The 22,181-nt window shown below is 41.8% G+C and overlaps 1 protein-coding gene across 1 annotated transcript in view; it reads right to left on the bottom strand.

The window, feature by feature from the left end:
* UBR2 (ubiquitin protein ligase E3 component n-recognin 2) overlaps window positions 1-22,181 on the bottom strand; it is a 689,885-nt gene that overhangs the window by 458,097 nt on the left and 209,607 nt on the right. The window contains 2 exon segments of the mRNA XM_053712365.1: window positions 377-438; window positions 12,327-12,510. Coding sequence (XP_053568340.1) covers window positions 377-438; window positions 12,327-12,510 — 246 coding nt within the window.

The following is a 22,181-nucleotide window of genomic DNA, read 5'->3' as shown; positions in this document are numbered from 1 at the left end:
AATGATGCTTTTTATATTTACTACTATATGTTCATGTATTTATAAAGGAGTATTATTTATTCTCTTATCAGTACTTGATTAAGGGGCACATTTTGCTAAAACACTGTGCAAGATTCTGCTATAATGACCATATAAAAGATCTCAGACTTTTCACAATTATTAGAATAACAACCAACAGCCTTCATTTTTATTACAATGTATGGCTAATTTGAATGCACTTATAATAACCTACTTCATTTTTTAGAAACAGCGACTGTAGTACAATAACTGAGAGATACAGAAACTCTGTTAAAGGAAGAACACTAAAGCGTTGATGGATTTAGATCAACCCACAAGGTCTGTCTGTTACATCGACATTCATAACGTCTCTACTTACAAACGGGAGCTGCTCTGGAAATTTGTATGCCACTTCAGTTTTACTCAGCAAGGCGTGCAATCCTACACAAAAGAGACCCAAATGTATTACTTAACAAAAATGACTTGCAATGTAAAACTCCATAATATTTATTAAATGTTATGATGTCCTGTAATACTTGGGTACTGAATACAGTATACTTTATGTGCAACTCAAAATAAAGGTTGCATAAAATTCAAACAAATTTGCAGGAAAAATGTAAAATAAAAAAGGAATTTATTGTGGAACAGAAACAAAATTGTATTTTATTTATTAAAGTTGAATCATGATCAGAATAATTTGCTGAGATAAACCTAGTATGGCAGCCCGTATACAGGGTAGGAGATGTGAAATACTTCATTTTTTCAGTATTATACCTGTTGTTGGTTTTGAATGGTTATGGTTAGGTATGTGTTGAATGTATTGTTTGCAAGGTGTTGAAGTTTTTTTTGTTAAAATAGAGATTCTTGAAGCATAGGATTAAAGGGACAGTCTACTTAAAAATTTGTATTGTTTAAAAAAAGATAGATAATCCCTTTAGTACCCATTCCCCAGTTTTTCATAACCAACACAATTATATTAATACATTTTGTATCTAAGCCTCTGCAGACTGCCCCCTTATTTCAGTTCTTTTGACAGACTTGCATTTTAGGCAATCAGTGCTAATTTATAAATAATGTTATCTGTATGGCACAAAAACTAGCATTGCTAACTGTGAAAAACTATTAAAATGCACTGAGACAAGAGGAGGATTCAATGGCTTAGAAATAAGTTTAAGAGCCTACTTAGGTTAAGCTTTCAACAAAGAATACCCAAAGAACAAAACAAATTTAATGATTAAAGTAAAAATTGGATAGTTATTTAAAATTGCATGCCCAATCTGAATCATACTTGACTGTCGCTTTAAGCACTTTCACACAACACATTTCACTAAAAATAAATACGACATTCAGTGATCACTTTGTAAAAACAAAGTGTTAAACTTACCCTTTCTGTGCCGCAGCCTTCTCGCTAAACTCAGCGGCTCCAGCCACCCATATCCCAGCACTCTTTTTTTCCCAAAGAGGTGAAATTTCCACCACTAAGCCAATAGCCATGCTAGCATTCAGAACAGTCCAGATCGCCTTGCACAGCTATTGGCTTAGAGGTGGAAACGTCACTTCATTAAAAAAAGGGCGCTGTGCCGCGGGCAGGCAGCCAAAGCCATTGAGTTTAGAGAGGATGCCGCAGCACAAAAAGAAAGATAGAAAAAACAAATAAGAACTAAAAAGTCCCTTTATGGAGAATTGTAAATAAAGTCATAGGGGTCTTTAAAATTGCTGGCTTATGCAAGTCAACTTTCCAAGAGGTAGAATAAAAAACAGAATTTATGCTTACCTGATAAATTACTTTCTCCAACGGTGTGTCCGGTCCACGGCGTCATCCTTACTTGTGGGATATTCTCTTCCCCAACAGGAAATGGCAAAGAGTCCCAGCAAAGCTGGCCATATAGTCTCTCCTAGGCTCCGCCCACCCCAGTCATTCGACCGACGTACAGGAGGAAATATATATAGGAGAAACCATATGGTACCGTGGTGACTGTAGTTAGAGAAAATAATTCATCAGACCTGATTAAAAAACCAGGACGGGCCGTGGACCGGACACACCGTTGGAGAAAGTAATTTATCAGGTAAGCATAAATTCTGTTTTCTCCAACATTGGTGTGTCCGGTCCACGGAATCATCCTTACTTGTGGGAACCAATACCAAAGCTTTAGGACACGGATGAAGGGAGGGAGCAAATCAGGTCACCTAAACGGAAGGCACCACAGCTTGCAAAACCTTTCTCCCAAAAATAGCCTCCGAAGAAGCAAAAGTATCAAATTTGTAAAATTTAGCAAAAGTGTGCAGTGAAGACCAAGTCGCTGCCTTACATATCTGGTCAACAGAAGCCTCGTTCTTGAAGGCCCATGTGGAAGCCACAGCCCTAGTGGAGTGAGCTGTGATTCTTTCAGGAGGCTGCCGTCCGGCAGTCTCATAAGCCAATCGGATAATGCTTGTAAGCCAAAAGGAAAGAGAGGTAGAAGTCGCTTTCTGACCTCTCCTTTTACCAGAATAAACAACAAACAAGGATGAAGTTTGTCTGAAATCTTTTGTAGCCTCTAAATAGAATTTTAGAGCACGGACTACGTCCAAATTGTGTAACAAACGTTCCTTCTTTGAAACTGGATTCGGACATAAAGAAGGTACAACTATCTCCTGGTTAATATTTTTGTTAGAAACAACCTTAGGAAGAAAACCAGGCTTAGTACGTAAGACCACCTTATCTGCATGGAACACTAGATAGGGCGGAGAACACTGTAGAGCAGATAACTCTGAAACTCTTCTAGCAGAAGAAATAGCAACCAAAAACAAAACTTTCCAAGATAACAACTTAATATCTATGGAATGTAAAGGTTCAAACGGAACCCCTTGAAGAACTGAAAGAACTAGATTTAGACTCCAGGGAGGAGTCAAAGGTCTGTAAACAGGCTTGATCCTAACCAGAGCCTGAACAAATGCTTGAACATCTGGCACAGCTGCCAGTCTTTTGTGCAGTAAGACAGATAAAGCAGAGATCTGTCCCTTTAGAGAACTTGCAGATAATCCTTTCTCCAAACCTTCTTGTAGAAAGGAGAGAATCTTAGGAATTTTTATCTTATTCCATGGAAATCCTTTAGATTCACACCAACAGATATATCTTTTCCATATCTTATGGTAAATCTTTCTAGTTACCGGTTTTCTGGCCTGAACCAGAGTATCTATCACAGAATCTGAAAATCCACGCTTCGATAGAATCAAGCGTTCAATCTCCAAGCCGTCAGCTGGAGAGAGACCAGATTTGGATGTTCGAATGGACCCTGAACAAGAAGGTCCTGTCTCAAAGGTAGCTTCCATGGTGGAACCGATGACATATTCACCAGGTCTGCATACCAAGTCCTGCGTGGCCACGCAGGAGCTATCAAGATCACCGAGGCCCTCTCCTGTTTGATCCTGGCTACCAGCCTGGGAATGAGAGGAAACGGTGGAAATACATAAGCTAGGTTGAAGGTCCAAGGAGCTACTAGTGCATCTACTAGAGTCGCCTTGGGATCCCTGGATCTGGACCCGTAGTAAGGAACCTTGAAGTTCTGACGAGACGCCATCAGATCCATGTCTGGAATGCCCCATAATTGGGTTATTTGGGCAAAGATCTCCGGGTGGAGTTCCCACTCCCCCGGATGGAATGTCTGACGACTCAGAAAATCCGCCTCCCAGTTTTCCACACCTGGGATGTGGATCGCAGACAGGTGGCAGGAGTGATCCTCCGCCCATTGAATTATTTTGGTCACTTCTTTCATCGCCAGGGAACTCCTTGTTCCTCCCTGATGATTGATATAGGCAACGGTCGTCATGTTGTCTGATTGGAACCTTATGAATCTGGCCTTTGCTAGTTGAGGCCAAGCCCTGAGAGCATTGAATATCACTCTCAGTTCCAGAATGTTTATCGGGAGAAGAGACTCTTCCCGAGACCATAGACCCTGAGCTTTCAGGGATTCCCAGACCGCTCCCCAGCCCACTAGACTGGCGTCGGTCGTGACAATGACCCACTCTGGTCTGCGGAAGCTCATTCCCTGGGACAGATGGTCCAGGGTCAGCCACCAACGGAGTGAATCTCTGGTCTTCTGATCTACTTGAATCATTGGAGACAAGTCTGTATAATCCCCATTCCACTGTTTGAGCATGCACAGTTGTAATGGTCTTAGATGAATTCGTGCAAAAGGAACTATGTCCATTGCTGCAACCATCAACCCCACTACTTCCATGCACTGCGCTATGGAAGGACGAGGAACAGAATGAAGAGCTTGACAAGAGCTTAGAAGTTTTGATTTTCTGACCTCTGTCAGAAAAATCCTCATTTCTGAGGAATCTATTATTGTTCCCAAGAAGGGAACTCTTGTCGACGGAGACAGAGAACTTTTTTCTATGTTCACCTTCCATCCGTGTGATCTGAGAAAGGTCAGAACGATGTCTGTATGAGCCTTTGCTTTTGACAGAGACGACGCTTGTATTAGAATGTCGTCCAAGTAAGGTACTACTGCAATGCCCCTCGGTCTTAGAACCGCTAGAAGGGACCCTAGCACCTTTGTGAAAATCCTTGGAGCAGTGGCTAACCCGAATGGGAGGGCCACAAACTGGTAATGCTTGTCCAGAAAAGCGAACCTTAGGAACTGATGATGTTCTTTGTGGATAGGAATATGTAGGTACGCATCCTTTAGATCCACTGTAGTCATAAATTGACTTTCCTGGATAGTGGGTAGAATCGTTCGAATGGTTTCCATCTTGAACGATGGTACCCTGAGAAATTTGTTTAGGATCTTCAAATCCAAAATTGGTCTGAAAGTTCCCTCTTTTTTGGGAACTACGAACAGATTGGAATAAAATCCCATTCCTTGTTCTTTTATTGGAACTGGGTGTATCACTCCCATCTTTAACAGGTCTTCTACACAATGTAAGAATGCCTGTCTCTTTATTTGGTTTGAGGATAAGTGAGACATGTGGAACCTTCCCCTTGGGGGTAGTTCCTTGAATTCCAGGAGATAACCTTGAGAAACTATTTCTAGCGCCCAGGGATCCTGAACATCTCTTGCCCAAGCCTGAGCAAAGAGAGAGAGTCTGCCCCCCACTAGATCCGGTCCCAGATCGGGGGCTACTCCTTCATGCTGTTTTGTTAGCAGCGGCAGGCTTCTTGGCCTGCTTACCCTTGTTCCAGCCTTGCATTGGTTTCCAGGCTGGTTTGGGTTGTGAGGCATTACCCTCTTGCTTAGAGGATGCAGAATTAGAGGCCGCTCCGTTCCTGAAATTGCGAAAGGAACGAGAAACAGAATTTATGTTTACCTGATAAATTACTTTCTCCAACGGTGTGTCCGGTCCACGGCGTCATCCTTACTTGTGGGATATTCTCTTCCCCAACAGGAAATGGCAAAGAGCCCAGCAAAGCTGGTCACATGATCCCTCCTAGGCTCCGCCTACCCCAGTCATTCGACCGACGTTAAGGAGGAATATTTGCATAGGAGAAACCATATGAAACCGTGGTGACTGTAGTTAAAGAAAATAAATTATCAGACCTGATTAAAAAACCAGGGCGGGCCGTGGACCGGACACACCGTTGGAGAAAGTAATTTATCAGGTAAACATAAATTCTGTTTTCTCCAACATAGGTGTGTCCGGTCCACGGCGTCATCCTTACTTGTGGGAACCAATACCAAAGCTTTAGGACACGGATGATGGGAGGGAGCAAATCAGGTCACCTAGATGGAAGGCACCACGGCTTGCAAAACCTTTCTCCCAAAAATAGCCTCAGAAGAAGCAAAAGTATCAAACTTGTAAAATTTGGTAAAAGTGTGCAGTGAAGACCAAGTCGCTGCCCTACATATCTGATCAACAGAAGCCTCGTTCTTGAAGGCCCATGTGGAAGCCACAGCCCTAGTGGAATGAGCTGTGATTCTTTCGGGAGGCTGCCGTCCGGCAGTCTCGTAAGCCAATCTGATGATGCTTTTAATCCAAAAAGAGAGAGAGGTAGAAGTTGCTTTTTGACCTCTCCTTTTACCGGAATAAACAACAAACAAGGAAGATGTTTGTCTAAAATCCTTTGTAGCATCTAAATAGAATTTTAGAGCGCGAACAACATCCAAATTGTGCAACAAACGTTCCTTCTTCGAAACTGGTTTCGGACACAGAGAAGGTACGATAATCTCCTGGTTAATGTTTTTGTTAGAAACAACTTTTGGAAGAAAACCAGGTTTAGTACGTAAAACCACCTTATCTGCATGGAACACCAGATAAGGAGGAGAACACTGCAGAGCAGATAATTCTGAAACTCTTCTAGCAGAAGAAATTGCAACCAAAAACAAAACTTTCCAAGATAATAACTTAATATCAACGGAATGTAAGGGTTCAAACGGAACCCCCTGAAGAACTGAAAGAACTAAGTTGAGACTCCAAGGAGGAGTCAAAGGTTTGTAAACAGGCTTGATTCTAACCAGAGCCTGAACAAAGGCTTGAACATCTGGCACAGCTGCCAGCTTTTTGTCGTAAGAATGCCTGTCTTTTTATGTGGTCTGAAGACAACTGAGACCTGTGGAACCTCCCCCTTGGGGGAAGCCCCTTGAATTCCAGAAGATAACCTTGGGAGACTATTTCTAGCGCCCAAGGATCCAGAACATCTCTTGCCCAAGCCCGAGCGAAGAGAGAGAGTCTGCCCCCCACCAGATCCGGTCCCGGATCGGGGGCCAACATTTCATGCTGTCTTGGTAGCAGTGGCAGGTTTCTTGGCCTGCTTTCCCTTGTTCCAGCCTTGCATTGGTCTCCAAGCTGGCTTGGCTTGAGAAGTATTACCCTCTTGCTTAGAGGACGTAGCACTTTGGGCTGGTCCGTTTCTACGAAAGGGACGAAAATTAGGTTTATTTTTGGCCTTGAAAGGCCGATCCTGAGGAAGGGCATGGCCCTTACCCCCAGTGATATCAGAGATAATCTCTTTCAAGTCAGGGCCAAACAGCGTTTTCCCCTTGAAAGGAATGTTAAGTAGCTTGTTCTTGGAAGACGCATCAGCTGACCAAGATTTCAACCAAAGCGCTCTGCGCGCCACAATAGCAAACCCAGAATTCTTAGCCGCTAACCTAGCCAATTGCAAAGTGGCGTCTAGGGTGAAAGAATTAGCCAATTTGAGAGCATTGATTCTGTCCATAATCTCCTCATAAGGAGGAGAATCACTATCGACCGCCTTTACCAGCTCATCGAACCAGAAACACGCGGCTTTAGTGACAGGGACAATGCATGAAATTGGTTGTAGAAGGTAACCCTGCTGAACAAACATCTTTTTAAGTAAACCTTCTAATTTTTTATCCATAGGATCTTTGAAAGCACAACTATCTTCTATGGGTATAGTGGTGCGTTTGTTTAAAGTGGAAACCGCTCCCTCGACCTTGGGGACTGTCTGCCATAAGTCCTTTCTGGGGTCGACCATAGGAAACAATTTTTTAAATATGGGGGGAGGGACGAAAGGAATACCGGGCCTTTCCCATTCTTTATTTACAATGTCCGCCACCCGCTTGGGTATAGGAAAAGCTTCTGGGAGCCCCGGGACCTCTAGGAACTTGTCCATTTTACATAGTTTCTCTGGGATGACCAACTTGTCACAATCATCCAGAGTGGATAATACCTCCTTAAGCAGAATGCGGAGATGTTCCAACTTAAATTTAAACGTAATCACATCAGGTTCAGCTTGTTGAGAAATGTTCCCTGAATCAGTAATTTCTCCCTCAGACAAAACCTCCCTGGCCCCATCAGACTGGTTTAGGGGCCCTTCAGAACCATTATTATCAGCGTCGTCATGCACTTCAGTATCTAAAACAGAGCAGTCGCGCTTACGCTGATAAGTGTGCATTTTGGCTAAAATGTTTTTGACAGAATTATCCATTACAGCCGTTAATTGTTGCATAGTAAGGAGTATTGGCGCGCTAGATGTACTAGGGGCCTCCTGAGTGGGCAAGACTCGTGTAGACGAAGGAGGGAATGATGCAGTACCATGCTTACTCCCCTCACTTGAGGAATCATCTTGGGCATCATTGTCATTGTCACATAAATAACATTTATTTAAATGAGAAGGAACTCTGGCTTCCCCACATTCAGAACACAGTCTATCTGGTAGTTCAGACATGTTAAACAGGCATAAACTTGGTAACAAAGTACAAAAAACGTTTTAAAATAAAACCGTTACTGTCACTTTAAATTTTAAACTGAACACACTTTATTACTGCAATTGCGAAAAAATATGAAGGAATTGCTCAAAATTCACCAAAATTTCACCACAGTGTCTTAAAGCCTTAAAAGTATTGCACCCCAAATTTGGAAGCTTTAACCCTTAAAATAACGGAACCGGAGCCGTTTTTAACTTTAACCCCTTTACAGTCCCTGGTGTCTGCTTTGCTGAGACCCAACCAAGCCCAAAGGGGAATACGATACCAAATGACGCCTTCAGAAAGTCTTTTCTATGTATCAGAGCTCCTCACACATGCGACTGCATGTCATGCCTCTCAAAAACAAGTGCGCAACACCGGCGCGAAAATGAGGCTCTGCCTATGATTTGTGAAAGCCCCTAAAGAGAAAGGTGTCTAAAAAAGTGCCTGCCGATATAAACTTATCAAAATACCCAGATTAAATGATTCCTCAAGGCTAAATATGTGTTAATAATGAATCGATTTAGCCCAGAAAAAGTCTACAGTCTTAATAAGCCCTTGTGAAGCCCTTATTTACAATCTTAATAAACATGGCTTACCGGATCCCATAGGGAAAATGACAGCTTCCAGCATTACATCGTCTTGTTAGAATGTGTCATACCTCAAGCAGCAAGAGACTGCTCACTGTTCCCCCAACTGAAGTTAATTCCTCTCAACAGTCCTGTGTGGAACAGCCATGGATTTTAGTAACGGTTGCTAAAATCATTTTCCTCATACAAACAGAAATCTTCATCTCTTTTCTGTTTCTGAGTAAATAGTACATACCAGCACTATTTTAAAATAACAAACTCTTGATTGAATAATAAAAACTACAGTTAAACACTAAAAAACTCTAAGCCATCTCCGTGGAGATGTTGCCTGTACAACGGCAAAGAGAATGACTGGGGTAGGCGGAGCCTAGGAGGGATCATGTGACCAGCTTTGCTGGGCTCTTTGCCATTTCCTGTTGGGGAAGAGAATATCCCACAAGTAAGGATGACGCCGTGGACCGGACACACCTATGTTGGAGAAATTAGACTTATTTTTAGCCTTGAAAGACCTATCTTGTGGAAGGGCGTGGCCCTTTCCTCCAGTGATGTCTGAAATAATCTCTTTCAATTCTGGTCCAAATAGAGTTTTACCTTTGAAAGGGATGTTAAGCAATTTTGTCTTGGATGACACATCCGCTGACCAAGACTTTAGCCAAAGCGCTCTGCGCGCCACGATAGCAAACCCTGAATTTTTCGCCGTTAATCTAGCTAATTGCAAAGCGGCATCTAAAATAAAAGAGTTAGCCAATTTAAGTGCGTGAACTCTGTCCATAACCTCCTCATATGGAGTCTCTCTACTGAGCGACTTTTCTAGTTCCTCGAACCAGAAACACGCTACTGTAGTGACAGGAACAATGCACGAAATGGGTTGTAGAAGGTAACCTTGCTGTACAAAAATCTTTTTAAGCAAACCTTCCAATTTTTTATCCATAGGATCTTTGAAAGCACAACTATCTTCTATAGGAATAGTAGTGCGTTTGTTTAGAGTAGAAACTGCCCCCTCGACCTTAGGGACTGTCTGCCATAAGTCCTTTCTGGGGTCAACCATAGGAAATAATTTCTTAAATATAGGGGGGGGAACAAAAGGTATACCGGGCTTTTCCCACTCCTTATTTACTATGTCCGCCACCCGCTTGGGTATAGGAAAAGCGTCGTGGTGCACCGGAACCTCTAGAAACTTGTCCATCTTGCATAATTTCTCTGGAATGACCAAGTTGTCACAATCATCCAGAGTAGATAACACCTCCTTAAGCAGTGCACGGAGATGTTCTAATTTAAATTTAAATGTCACGACATCAGGTTCAGCTTGTTGAGAAATTTTTCCTGAATCTGAAATTTCTCCATCTGACAAAACCTCCCTCATGGCCCCTTCAGATTGGTGTGAGGGTATGACAGAACAATTATCATCAGCGCCCTCCTGCTCTTCAGTGTTTAAAACAGAGCAATCGCGCTTTCTTTGATAAGTAGGCATTTTGGATAAGATATTTGCTATGGAGTTATCCATTACAGCCGTTAATTGTTGCATGGTAATAAGTATTGGCACACTAGATGTACTAGGGGCCTCCTGCGTGGGCAAAACTGGTGTAGACACAGTAGGAGATGATGTAGTATCATGTTTACTCCCCTCATCTGAGGAATCATCTTGGGCAATTTCATTATCTGTGGCAGTACTGTCCTTACTTTGTTTGGACGCTATGGCACAATTATCACATAAATTTAAATGGGGAGACACATTGGCTTTAATACATATAGAACATAGCTTATCTGAAGGTACAGACATGTTAAACAGGCTTAAACTTGTCAACAAAGCACAAAAAACGTTTTAAAACAAAACCGTTACTGTCTCTTTAAATTTTAAACAGAAAACACTTTATTACTGAATATGTGAAAAAGTATGAAGGAATTGTTCAAAAATTACCAAAATTTCACCACAGTGTCTTAAAGCATTAATAGTATTGCACAACCCTTAAAATAACGGAACCGGAGCCGTTTATAAATTTAACCCCTATACAGTCCCAGCTATAGTCTTTGCTGAGACCCAACCAAGCCCAGAGGGGAATACGATACCAATTGACGCCTTCTAGAAGCTTTTCCAGCAATTTTTAGATCCTCACACATGCATCTGCATGCCCTGCTCTCAAAAAACAACTGCGCAATAATGGCGCGAAAATGAGGCTCAGTCTACAACTAGGAAGGCCCCCTGACTGGAAAAGGTGTCTAACACAGTGCCTGCCGTTTAATAAACGTTCCCCAAGTTTATAAATGCAAATTGTCAGCATAAATATGAATAAAATGCCCAAATAAAGCAATCGATTTAGCCCATAAAAGTGTCTACCAGTTCTTTTTAGCCCATAATAAGCCCTTTATTCTGTTTGTTTGACTAAGAAAATGGCTTACCGGTCCCCATGAGGGGAAATGACAGCCTTCCAGCATTACATCGTCTTGTTAGAAATATGGCTAGTCATACCTTAAGCAGATAAGTCTGCTAACTGCTTCCCCCAACTGAAGTTACTTCATCTCAACAGTCCTATGTGGAAACAGCAATCGATTTTAGTTACTGTCTGCTAAAATCATCTTCCTCTCACAAACAGAAATCTTCATCCTTTTCTGTTTCAGAGTAAATAGTACATACCAGCACTATTTTAAAATAACAAACTCTTGATAGAAGAATAAAAAAACTACATTTAAACACCAAAAAAACTCTTAACCATCTCCGTGGAGATGTTGCCTGTGCAACGGCAAAGAGAATGACTGGGGTGGGCGGAGCCTAGGAGAGACTATATGGCCAGCTTTGCTGGGACTCTTTGCCATTTCCTGTTGGGGAAGAGACTATCCCACAAGTAAGGATGACGCCGTGGACCGGACACACCAATGTTGGAGAAATATAAAATAAAAAGTGCACCCCATCATTTTGTCCAAATAAGGTGCCATACTTCTATTTCTTTGTGCACAAGATGTTAAAAATAGTTACTGAAAAGTAATTACACAAATATGTCACTGAATTTCCTGTTTGCTTAGTGACTGTTTGTACAAATTCTAATTTTGAAAGACTAATTTTCAGGCTGGACTATCCTTTTTAGGTGGGATTTCTTCTGTGAAACAGCCTGTTTTCAGGTAGTGATCTGCCAAAGAACAAGCTACTGAGCCGCTGTTTGACCCTGGTTGAGTGCTTCTCTTTCTGTATATTATTTTGAAAGAAAAAAGGAAAATGCTGGGAACACAATGAATGCTGCAAATTCAATGCAGTTTTTGGTTACAATATGCATAAATGAAACATTCATATTTTAATGTCTGTACTGCAATCCTCCTAGGGACACTTTAAAACAACAATGCACACAGCACTATGTTTCCATAAAATATTTAGAAAACAGGCTCATACAAAATAATCAACTGTATGCCCTTATTCATTTCATGCCTTTAGTGTGTACATAATGTAATAAAAGTTTCAGAAAAAGCTTTTTCTATATTTTTAACAGAGGCTATTTTAGGTAATCCTGTTTTCTAACCGTTAAAAGGAACAACAACAAAAAAAGAGCAAAAAAAAAAAGTGAGCTGTGAAAGAAACAAAACAAAATTTAAGAAACTTTAAACCATATAGAACTCTTACCAGCAAGTAAGCGTGAGACAGGCAAGTGAATGCTAACTTTCTCCTGTGAAACACAGTATCTGATTGTTTCTACCGAATGGCCAGATATGTTCAGAGTAATCGGCTGTTCTCCGTCAGTGAAACCACTGTGGCAATGCGTTAAAACTATAAGGCACTTCTTGTAAGCTTCAATAAGCACATGTTCCTATAAAACAATAATGTTTGCAAGTTATTCACTACATTACAGTGTTCTCCACAAAATTGTCTGCCAGCCGGGTTGCTTGATGAAGTAGCCAGGTGGGGCAGTAAAATACTTTGCAATGTATTAACATTTTCTGTTATTTATAAATGTTACTGAAGTTATACAAAGCACAAAATTATTGCATAATTTACCATAGACTGATTTAATGATAATTTGAACAACACACTTTGAAAGAAAATTATTAGCTCATTTTAGCCTAATACTGGCTCACATATTAGCCAGGTGGTGTACCCAATAAATAGGTCCTAGGGAGAATACTGCATTAGTTATAGCATGTTTTGAGTTGCTTTTTTATATACATAAACCTGTTCTATAGAGATAGGTCTTATAATAGAATTTGCGTGAATTATTTGGGAGCAAAAGAAACTATACAGAAAAAAAAAAAAGAATTTATGTTTACCTGATAAATTACTTTCTCCAACGGTGTGTCCGGTCCACGGCGTCATCCTTACTTGTGGGATATTCTCCTCCCCAACAGGAAATGGCAAAGAGCCCAGCAAAGCTGGTCACATGATCCCTCCTAGGCTCCGCCTACCCCAGTCATTCGACCGACGTAAAGGAGGAATATTTGCATAGGAGAAACCATATGATACCGTGGTGACTGTAGTTAAAGAAAATAAATTATCAGACCTGATTAAAAAACCAGGGCGGGCCGTGGACCGGACACACCGTTGGAGAAAGTAATTTATCAGGTAAACATAAATTCTGTTTTCTCCAACATAGGTGTGTCCGGTCCACGGAGTCATCCTTACTTGTGGGAACCAATACCAAAGCTTTAGGACACGGATGAAGGGAGGGAGCAAATCAGGTCACCTAAATGGAAGGCACCACGGCTTGCAAAACCTTTCTCCCAAAAATAGCCTCAGAAGAAGCAAAAGTATCAAACTTGTAAAATTTGGTAAAAGTGTGCAGTGAAGACCAAGTCGCTGCCCTACATATCTGATCAACAGAAGCCTCGTTCTTGAAGGCCCATGTGGAAGCCACAGCCCTAGTGGAATGAGCTGTGATTCTTTCAGGAGGCTGCCGTCTGGCAGTCTCATAAGCCAATCTGATGATGCTTTTAATCCAAAAAGAGAGAGAGGTAGAAGTTGCTTTTTGACCTCTCCTTTTACCAGAATAAACAACAAACAAGGAAGATGTTTGTCTAAAATCCTTTGTAGCATCTAAATAGAATTTTAGAGCGCGAACAACATCCAAATTGTGCAACAAACGTTCCTTCTTTGAAACTGGATTCGGACACAAAGAAGGCACGACTATCTCCTGGTTAATGTTTTTGTTAGAAACAACTTTCGGAAGAAAACCAGGTTTAGTACGTAAAACCACCTTATCTGCATGGAACACCAGATAAGGAGGAGAACACTGCAGAGCAGATAATTCTGAAACTCTTCTAGCAGAAGAAATTGCAACCAAAAACAAAACTTTCCAAGATAATAACTTAATATCAACGGAATGTAAGGGTTCAAACGGAACCCCCTGAAGAACTGAAAGAACTAAGTTGAGACTCCAAGGAGGAGTCAAAGGTTTGTAAACAGGCTTGATTCTAACCAGAGCCTGAACAAAGGCTTGAACATCTGGCACAGCTGCCAGTTTTTTGTGAAGTAACACCGACAAGGCAGAAATCTGTCCCTTCAAGGAACTTGCAGATAATCCTTTCTCCAATCCTTCTTGAAGAAAGGATAGAATCTTAGGAATTTTTACCTTGTCCCAAGGGAATCCTTTAGATTCACACCAACAGATATATTTTTTCCATATTTTGTGGTAAATTTTTCTAGTTACAGGCTTTCTGGCCTGAACAAGAGTATCAATAACAGAATCTGAGAACCCTCGTTTTGATAAGATCAAACGTTCAATCTCCAAGCAGTCAGTTGGAGTGAGACCAGATTTGGATGTTCGAACGGACCTTGAACAAGAAGGTCTCGTCTCAAAGGTAGCTTCCATGGTGGAGCCGATGACATATTCACCAGATCTGCATACCAAGTCCTGCGTGGCCACGCAGGAGCTATCAAGATCACCGATGCCCTCTCCTGATTGATCCTGGCTACCAGCCTGGGGATGAGAGGAAACGGTGGGAATACATAAGCTAGTTTGAAGGTCCAAGGTGCTACTAGTGCATCTACTAGAGCCGCCTTGGGATCCCTGGATCTGGACCCGTAGCAAGGAACCTTGAAGTTCTGACGAGAGGCCATCAGATCCATGTCTGGAATGCCCCACAGTTGAGTAATTTGGGCAAAGATTTCCGGATGGAGTTCCCACTCCCCCGGATGTAATGTCTGACGACTCAGAAAATCCGCTTCCCAATTTTCCACTCCTGGGATGTGGATTGCAGACAGGTGGCAGGAGTGAGTCTCCGCCCATTGAATGATTTTGGTCACTTCTTCCATCGCCAGGGAACTCCTTGTTCCCCCCTGATGGTTGATGTACGCAACAGTCGTCATGTTGTCTGATTGAAACCGTATGAACTTGGCCTTTGCTAGCTGAGGCCAAGCCTTGAGAGCATTGAGTATCGCCCTCAGTTCCAGAATATTTATTGGTAGAAGAGATTCTTCCCGAGACCAAAGACCCTGAGCTTTCAGGGGTCCCCAGACCGCGCCCCAGCCCATCAGACTGGCGTCGGTCGTGACAATGACCCACTCTGGTCTGCGGAAGTTCATCCCTTGTGACAGGTTGTCCAGGGACAGCCACCAACGGAGTGAATCTCTGGTCCTCTGATTTACTTGTATCGTCGGAGACAAGTCTGTATAGTCCCCATTCCACTGATTGAGCATGCACAGTTGTAATGGTCTTAGATGAATGCGCGCAAAAGGAACTATGTCCATTGCCGCTACCATCAAACCTATTACTTCCATGCACTGCGCTATGGAAGGAAGAGGAACGGAATGAAGTATTTGACAAGAGTTCAGAAGTTTTGTTTTTCTGGCCTCTGTCAGAAAAATCCTCATTTCTAAGGAGTCTATTATTGTTCCCAAGAAGGGAACCCTTGTTGACGGAGATAGAGAACTCTTTTCTACGTTCACTTTCCATCCGTGAGATCTGAGAAAGGCCAGGACTATGTCCGTGTGAGCCTTTGCTTGAGGAAGGGACGACGCTTGAATCAGAATGTCGTCCAAGTAAGGTACTACTGCAATGCCCCTTGGTCTTAGCACCGCTAGAAGGGACCCTAGTACCTTTGTGAAAAACCTTGGAGCAGTGGCTAATCCGAAAGGAAGTGCCACGAACTGGTAATGCTTGTCCAGGAATGCGAACCTTAGGAACCGATGATGTTCCTTGTGGATAGGAATATGTAGATACGCATCCTTTAAATCCACCGTGGTCATGAATTGACCTTCCTGGATGGAAGGAAGAATTGTTCGAATGGTTTCCATTTTGAACGATGGAACCTTGAGAAACTTGTTTAGGATCTTGAGATCTAAGATTGGTCTGAACGTTCCCTCTTTTTTGGGAACTACGAACAGATTGGAGTAGAACCCCATCCCTTGTTCTCCTGATGGAACGGGATGAATCACTCCCATTTTTAACAGGTCTTCTACACAATGTAAGAATGCCTGTCTCTTTATGTGGTCTGAAGACAATTGAGACCTGTGGAACCTCCCCCTTGGGGGAAGCCCCTTGAATTCCAGAAGATAACCTTGGGAGACTATTTCTAGTGCCCAAGGATCCAGAACATCTCTTGCCCAAGCCTGAGCGAAGAGAGAGAGTCTGCCCCCCACCAGATCCGGTCCCGGATCGGGGGCCAACATTTCATGCTGTCTTGGTAGCAGTGGCAGGCTTCTTGGCCTGCTTTCCCTTGTTCCAGCCTTGCATTGGTCTCCAGGCTGGCTTGGCTTGAGAAGTATTACCCTCTTGCTTAGAGGACGTAGCACTTGGGGCTGGTCCGTTTCTACGAAAGGGACGAAAATTAGGTTTATTTTTTGCCTTGAAAGACCTATCCTGAGGAAGGGCGTGGCCCTTACCCCCAGTGATATCCGAGATAATCTCTTTCAAGTCAGGGCCAAACAGCGTTTTCCCCTTGAAAGGAATGTTAAGCAATTTGTTCTTGGAAGACGCATCCGCTGACCAAGATTTCAACCAAAGCGCTCTGCGCGCCACAATAGCAAACCCAGAATTCTTCGCCGCTAACCTAGCCAATTGCAAAGTGGCGTCTAGGGTGAAAGAATTAGCCAATTTGAGAGCACGGATTCTGTCCATAATCTCCTCATAAGGAGGAGAATCACTAGTGATCGCCTTCTCTAGCTCATCGAACCAGAAACACGCGGCTGTAGTGACAGGGACAATGCATGAAATTGGTTGTAGAAGGTAACCTTGCTGAACAAACATCTTTTTAAGCAAACCTTCTAATTTTTTATCCATAGGATCTTTGAAAGCACAACTATCTTCTATGGGTATAGTGGTGCGTTTGTTTAAAGTAGAAACCGCCCCCTCGACCTTGGGGACTGTCTGCCATAAGTCCTTTCTGGGGTCGACCATAGGAAACAATTTTTTAAATATGGGGGGAGGGACGAAAGGTATACCGGGCCTTTCCCATTCTTTATTTACAATGTCCGCTACCCGCTTGGGTATAGGAAAAGCTTCTGGGGGCCCCGGGACCTCTAGGAACTTGTCCATTTTACATAGTTTCTCTGGGATGATCAAATTCTCACAATCATCCAGAGTGGATAACACCTCCTTAAGCAGAGCGCGGAGATGTTCCAACTTAAATTTAAATGTAATCACATCAGGTTCAGCTTGTTGAGAAATTTTCCCTGAATCTGAAATTTCTCCCTCAGACAAAACCTCCCTGGCCCCCTCAGACTGGTGTAGGGGCACTTCAGAACCAATATCATCAGCGTCCTCATGCTCTTCAGTATTTTCTAAAACAGAGCAGTCGCGCTTACGCTGATAAGTGGGCATTTTGGCTAAAATGTTTTTGATAGAATTATCCATTACAGCCGTTAATTGTTGCATAGTAAGGAGTATTGGCGCGCTAGATGTACTAGGGGCCTCCTGAGTGGGCAAGACTGGTGTAGACGAAGGAGGAGATGATGCAGTACCATGCTTACTCCCCTCACTTGAGGAATCATCTTGGGCATCATTTTCTCTAAATTTTGTGTCACATAAATCACATCTATTTAAATGAGAAGGAACCTTGGCTTCCCCACATTCAGAACACAGTCTATCTGGTAGTTCAGACATGTTAAACAGGCATAAACTTGATAACAAAGTACAAAAAACGTTTTAAAATAAAACCGTTACTGTCACTTTAAATTTTAAACTGAACACACTTTATTACTGCAATTGCGAAAAAGTATGAAGGAATTGTTCAAAATTCACCAAAATTTCACCACAGTGTCTTAAAGCCTTAAAACTATTGCACACCAAATTTGGAAGCTTTAACCCTTAAAATAACGGAACCGGAGCCGTTTTTATCTTTAACCCCCTTACAGTCCCTGGTATCTGCTTTGCTGAGACCCAACCAAGCCCAAAGGGGAATACGATACCAAATGACGCCTTCAGAAAGTCTTTTCTATGTATCAGAGCTCCTCACACATGCGACTGCATGTCATGCTTCTCAAAAACAAGTGCGCAATACCGGCGCGAAAATGAGGCTCTGCCTATGATTAGGGAAAGCCCCTAGAGAATAAGGTGTCCAAAACAGTGCCTGCCGATATTATTTTACAAAATACCCAGATTAAAATGATTCCTCAAGGCTAAATATGTGAATATATGAATCGATTTAGCCCAGAAAATGTCTACAGTCTTAAAAAGCCCTTGTGAAGCCCTTATTTACTGTCTGTAATAAAAATGGCTTACCAGATCCCATAGGGAAAATGACAGCTTCCAGCATTACATCGTCTTGTTAGAATGTGTCATACCTCAAGCAGCAAAAGTCTGCTCACTGTTCCCCCAACTGAAGTTAATTCCTCTCAACAGTCCTGTGTGGAACAGCCATCGATTTTAGTAACGGTTGCTAAAATCATTTTCCTCTTACAAACAGAAATCTTCATCTCTTTTCTGTTTCAGAGTAAATAGTACATACCAGCACTATTTTAAAATAACAAACTCTTGATTGAATAATAAAAACTACAGTTAAACACTAAAAAACTCTAAGCCATCTCCGTGGAGATGTTGCCTGTACAACGGCAAAGAGAATGACTGGGGTAGGCGGAGCCTAGGAGGGATCATGTGACCAGCTTTGCTGGGCTCTTTGCCATTTCCTGTTGGGGAGGAGAATATCCCACAAGTAAGGATGACGCCGTGGACCGGACACACCTATGTTGGAGAAATAATATTTTAAAAATGAAATTCTGCTCACAATAGAGCCAAGTGATAAATCCTGAGCAAGAACAAGTAGTGGTTGGACCAACTACAAGAAGTGTATACTAAATAGCACTCCTCACCATTGTAACCACTGAGAATAAAGTTATTAATCAGGTTAGATGTGTATGTCTATTTATTGAGGTTTGCACTTGTAAGCATACATGACATCCCAATTAGTGGGAACACAACAGAAGGGTTAAAAAGGTACATTTTATTGGTTAAATATTAAACGAATGGGAAAACATACACTTTAAAACAAATAGTTAGGACACAATAATAATGCACCAGTGTAAAGCTAATGGGATAGCTGAGAGTGTTAAATTGTCAGAAAAATATAAATCCTAATAGCTTAACAGACTGGAACTGTGTAGTACTCCCAAATAGGGAATACTGGGAGCCAGTATTTCCCAAAATAATATCACCACATAAATGTATAAGTGGTCTGAGACTCTGAGAATAGTATATTGTGGCAAACAGATCTGTACTATATAATTGTGCAATAAAACTAAGAAAAGAGAGAAGGCTGTACCGGTGTAAGGTGCAGACACAAAGACCAGGACAACAAGCAATCACCTTGAATAAATGAAATACCAATAAATATCATATTGTTGCAATTTAATAAAAAATTCATAAAGCAAGAAACAAACATCCTAAATAAATGAGAATTTAACACATATCATTGAGACATACATAGAACAGACAAACAAAACACATGGGCCCCTCATTCAGCTCCTAAACAATGACCTAAGCCGGCAATGCGGTCCAGTTTCAAAGCAACATAAAGCACCATTTAAAGCCACAGCAGTTGTAAATCCACATATAAATGTAAATGAATGAAAATGACAAATGAAGAGTACCAATTATACTAGGTGTGCAGCGTCTTGTCCGTGGGATCCCCCCACTTCGTTTTGGATCAGCAGTGCCTGCTTCATCATATGTATTTGATGTACAGATAGCCGAAGTATGGAGGAGTAGTGAGTAGCATTGGGACTGGTCACCTGTGTGATTGCTATCTGGGGGTTATCGAGTTTGGTATGTATCACCGATCACTTCATATGGATGCCTGAATACCTTTTTACACTCGCCCCTATTGACACTCCCTCATGTGGATACCCCACACTAGGCGTCTAGATTTCTATGATTACAGGAATACTGAATGTGTTTATGTGCTCCAAGCTGGCCTAAGTGATTCACTTTTCATCTTCATTGGTGACTGCTCTGTTATTATCACTGCTGTGCTGCGTCATACACGCATCACCTTCATTAATCATCATTACCATCCATCATAATTGATACTCTTAATTTGTCATTTTCATTCATTTACATTTATATGTGGATTTACAACTGCTGTGGCTTTAAATGGTGCTTTATGTTGCTATGAAACTGGACCGCATTGCCGGCTTAGGTCATTGTTTAGGAGCTGAATGAGGGGCCCATGTGTTTTGTTTGTCTGTTCTAAGTATGTCTCAATGATATGGGTTAAATTCTCATTTATTTAGGATGTTTGTTTCTTGCTTTATGAATTTTTGATTAAATTGCAACAATATGATATTTATTGGTATTTCATTTATTCAAGGTGATTGCTTGTTGTCCTGGTCTTTGTGGCTGCACCTTACACAGGTACAGCCTTCTCTCTTTTCATAGTTTTATTGCAGAATACTTTACCAGGTAGCATATCCCTATACAAGTCATAATATAATAGGTTGAGCTTTTTCATTTGTTCTCTTTGTACTATATAATTGTCCAACTTAATGTATTTGCTATATCATGTCCCACTCAATGGTGGCGACTTATGGCTAAAGCTCAAAGATAGTATTGCAATAACTGCCTATATATATATATATAACAGAATTTATGTTTACCTGATAAATTACTTTCTCCAACGGTGTGTCCGGTCCACGGCGTCATCCTTACTTGTGGGAACCAATACCAAAGCTTTAGGACACGGATGATGGGAGGGAGCAAATCAGGTCACCTAGATGGAAGGCACCACGGTTTGCAAAACCTTTCTCCCAAAAATAGCCTCAGAAGAAGCAAAAGTATCAAATTTGTAAAATTTGGTAAAAGTGTGCAGTGAAGACCAAGTCGCTGCCTTACATATCTGATCAACAGAAGCCTCGTTCTTAAAGGCCCATGTGGAAGCCACGGCCCTAGTGGAATGAGCTGTGATTCTTTCAGGAGGCTGCCGTCCGGCAGTCTCATAAGCCAATCTGATGATGCTTTTAAGCCAAAAAGATAGAGAGGTAGAAGTTGCTTTTTGACCTCTCCTTTTACCAGAATAAACAACAAACAAGGAAGATGTTTGTCTGAAATCCTTTGTAGCATCTAAATAGAATTTTAGAGCACGGACAACGTCCAAATTGTGTAACAAACGTTCCTTCTATGAAACTGGATTCGGACACAAAGAAGGTACAACTATCTCCTGGTTAATATTTTTGTTGGAAACAACCTTCGGAAGAAAACCAGGCTCAGTACGTAAAAACCACCTTATCTGCATGGACCAGATAGGGCGGAGAACACTGCAGAGCAGATAACTCAGAAACTCTTCTAGCAGAAGAAATTGCAACCTAAAACAAAACTTTCCAAGATAATAACTTAATATCTATGGAATGTAAGGGTTCAAACGGAACCCCTTGAAGAACTGAAAGACCTAGATTAAGACTCCAGGGAAGAGTCAAAGGTCTGTAAACAGGCTTGATTCTAACCAGAGCCTGAACAAACGCATAAACGTCTGGCACAGCTGCCAGCCTTTTGTGAAGTAAAACAGATAAAGCAGAGATCTGTCCCTTCAGAGAACTCGCAGAAAATCCTTTCTCCAAACCTTCTTGTAGAAAGGAAAGAATCTTAGGAATTTTTATCTTGTTCCATGGGAATCCTTTAGATTCACACCAACAGATATATTTTTTCCATATATTATGGTAAATTTTTCTAGTTACAGGCTTTCTAGCCTGAATAAGAGTATCTACTACAGAATCTGAAAACCCACGCTTTGATAAAATCAAGCGTTCAAACTCCAAGCAGTCAGTTGGAGGAAAACCAGATTCGGATGTTCAAATGGACCCTGAATAAGAAGGTCCTGTCTCAAAGGTAGCTTCCATGGTGGAGCCGATGACACATTCACCAGGTCTGCATACCAAGTCCTGCGTGGCCACACAGGAACTATCAAGGTCACCGAAGCCCTCTCCAGATTGATCCTGGCTACCAGCCTGGGAATGAGAGGAAACGGTGGGAATACATAAGCTAGGTTGAAGATCCAAGGTGCTACTATTGTATCCAATAGAGTCGCCTTGGGATCCCTGGATTTGGACCCGTAACAAGGG

Source organism: Bombina bombina, chromosome 4 (assembly GCF_027579735.1).
Source record: "Bombina bombina isolate aBomBom1 chromosome 4, aBomBom1.pri, whole genome shotgun sequence".
In the NCBI taxonomy this organism is placed as follows: domain Eukaryota; kingdom Metazoa; phylum Chordata; class Amphibia; order Anura; family Bombinatoridae; genus Bombina; species Bombina bombina.
The sequence above is the reverse complement of the archived record's forward strand: the minus strand, read 5'-3'. Positions and strand labels throughout refer to the sequence as shown.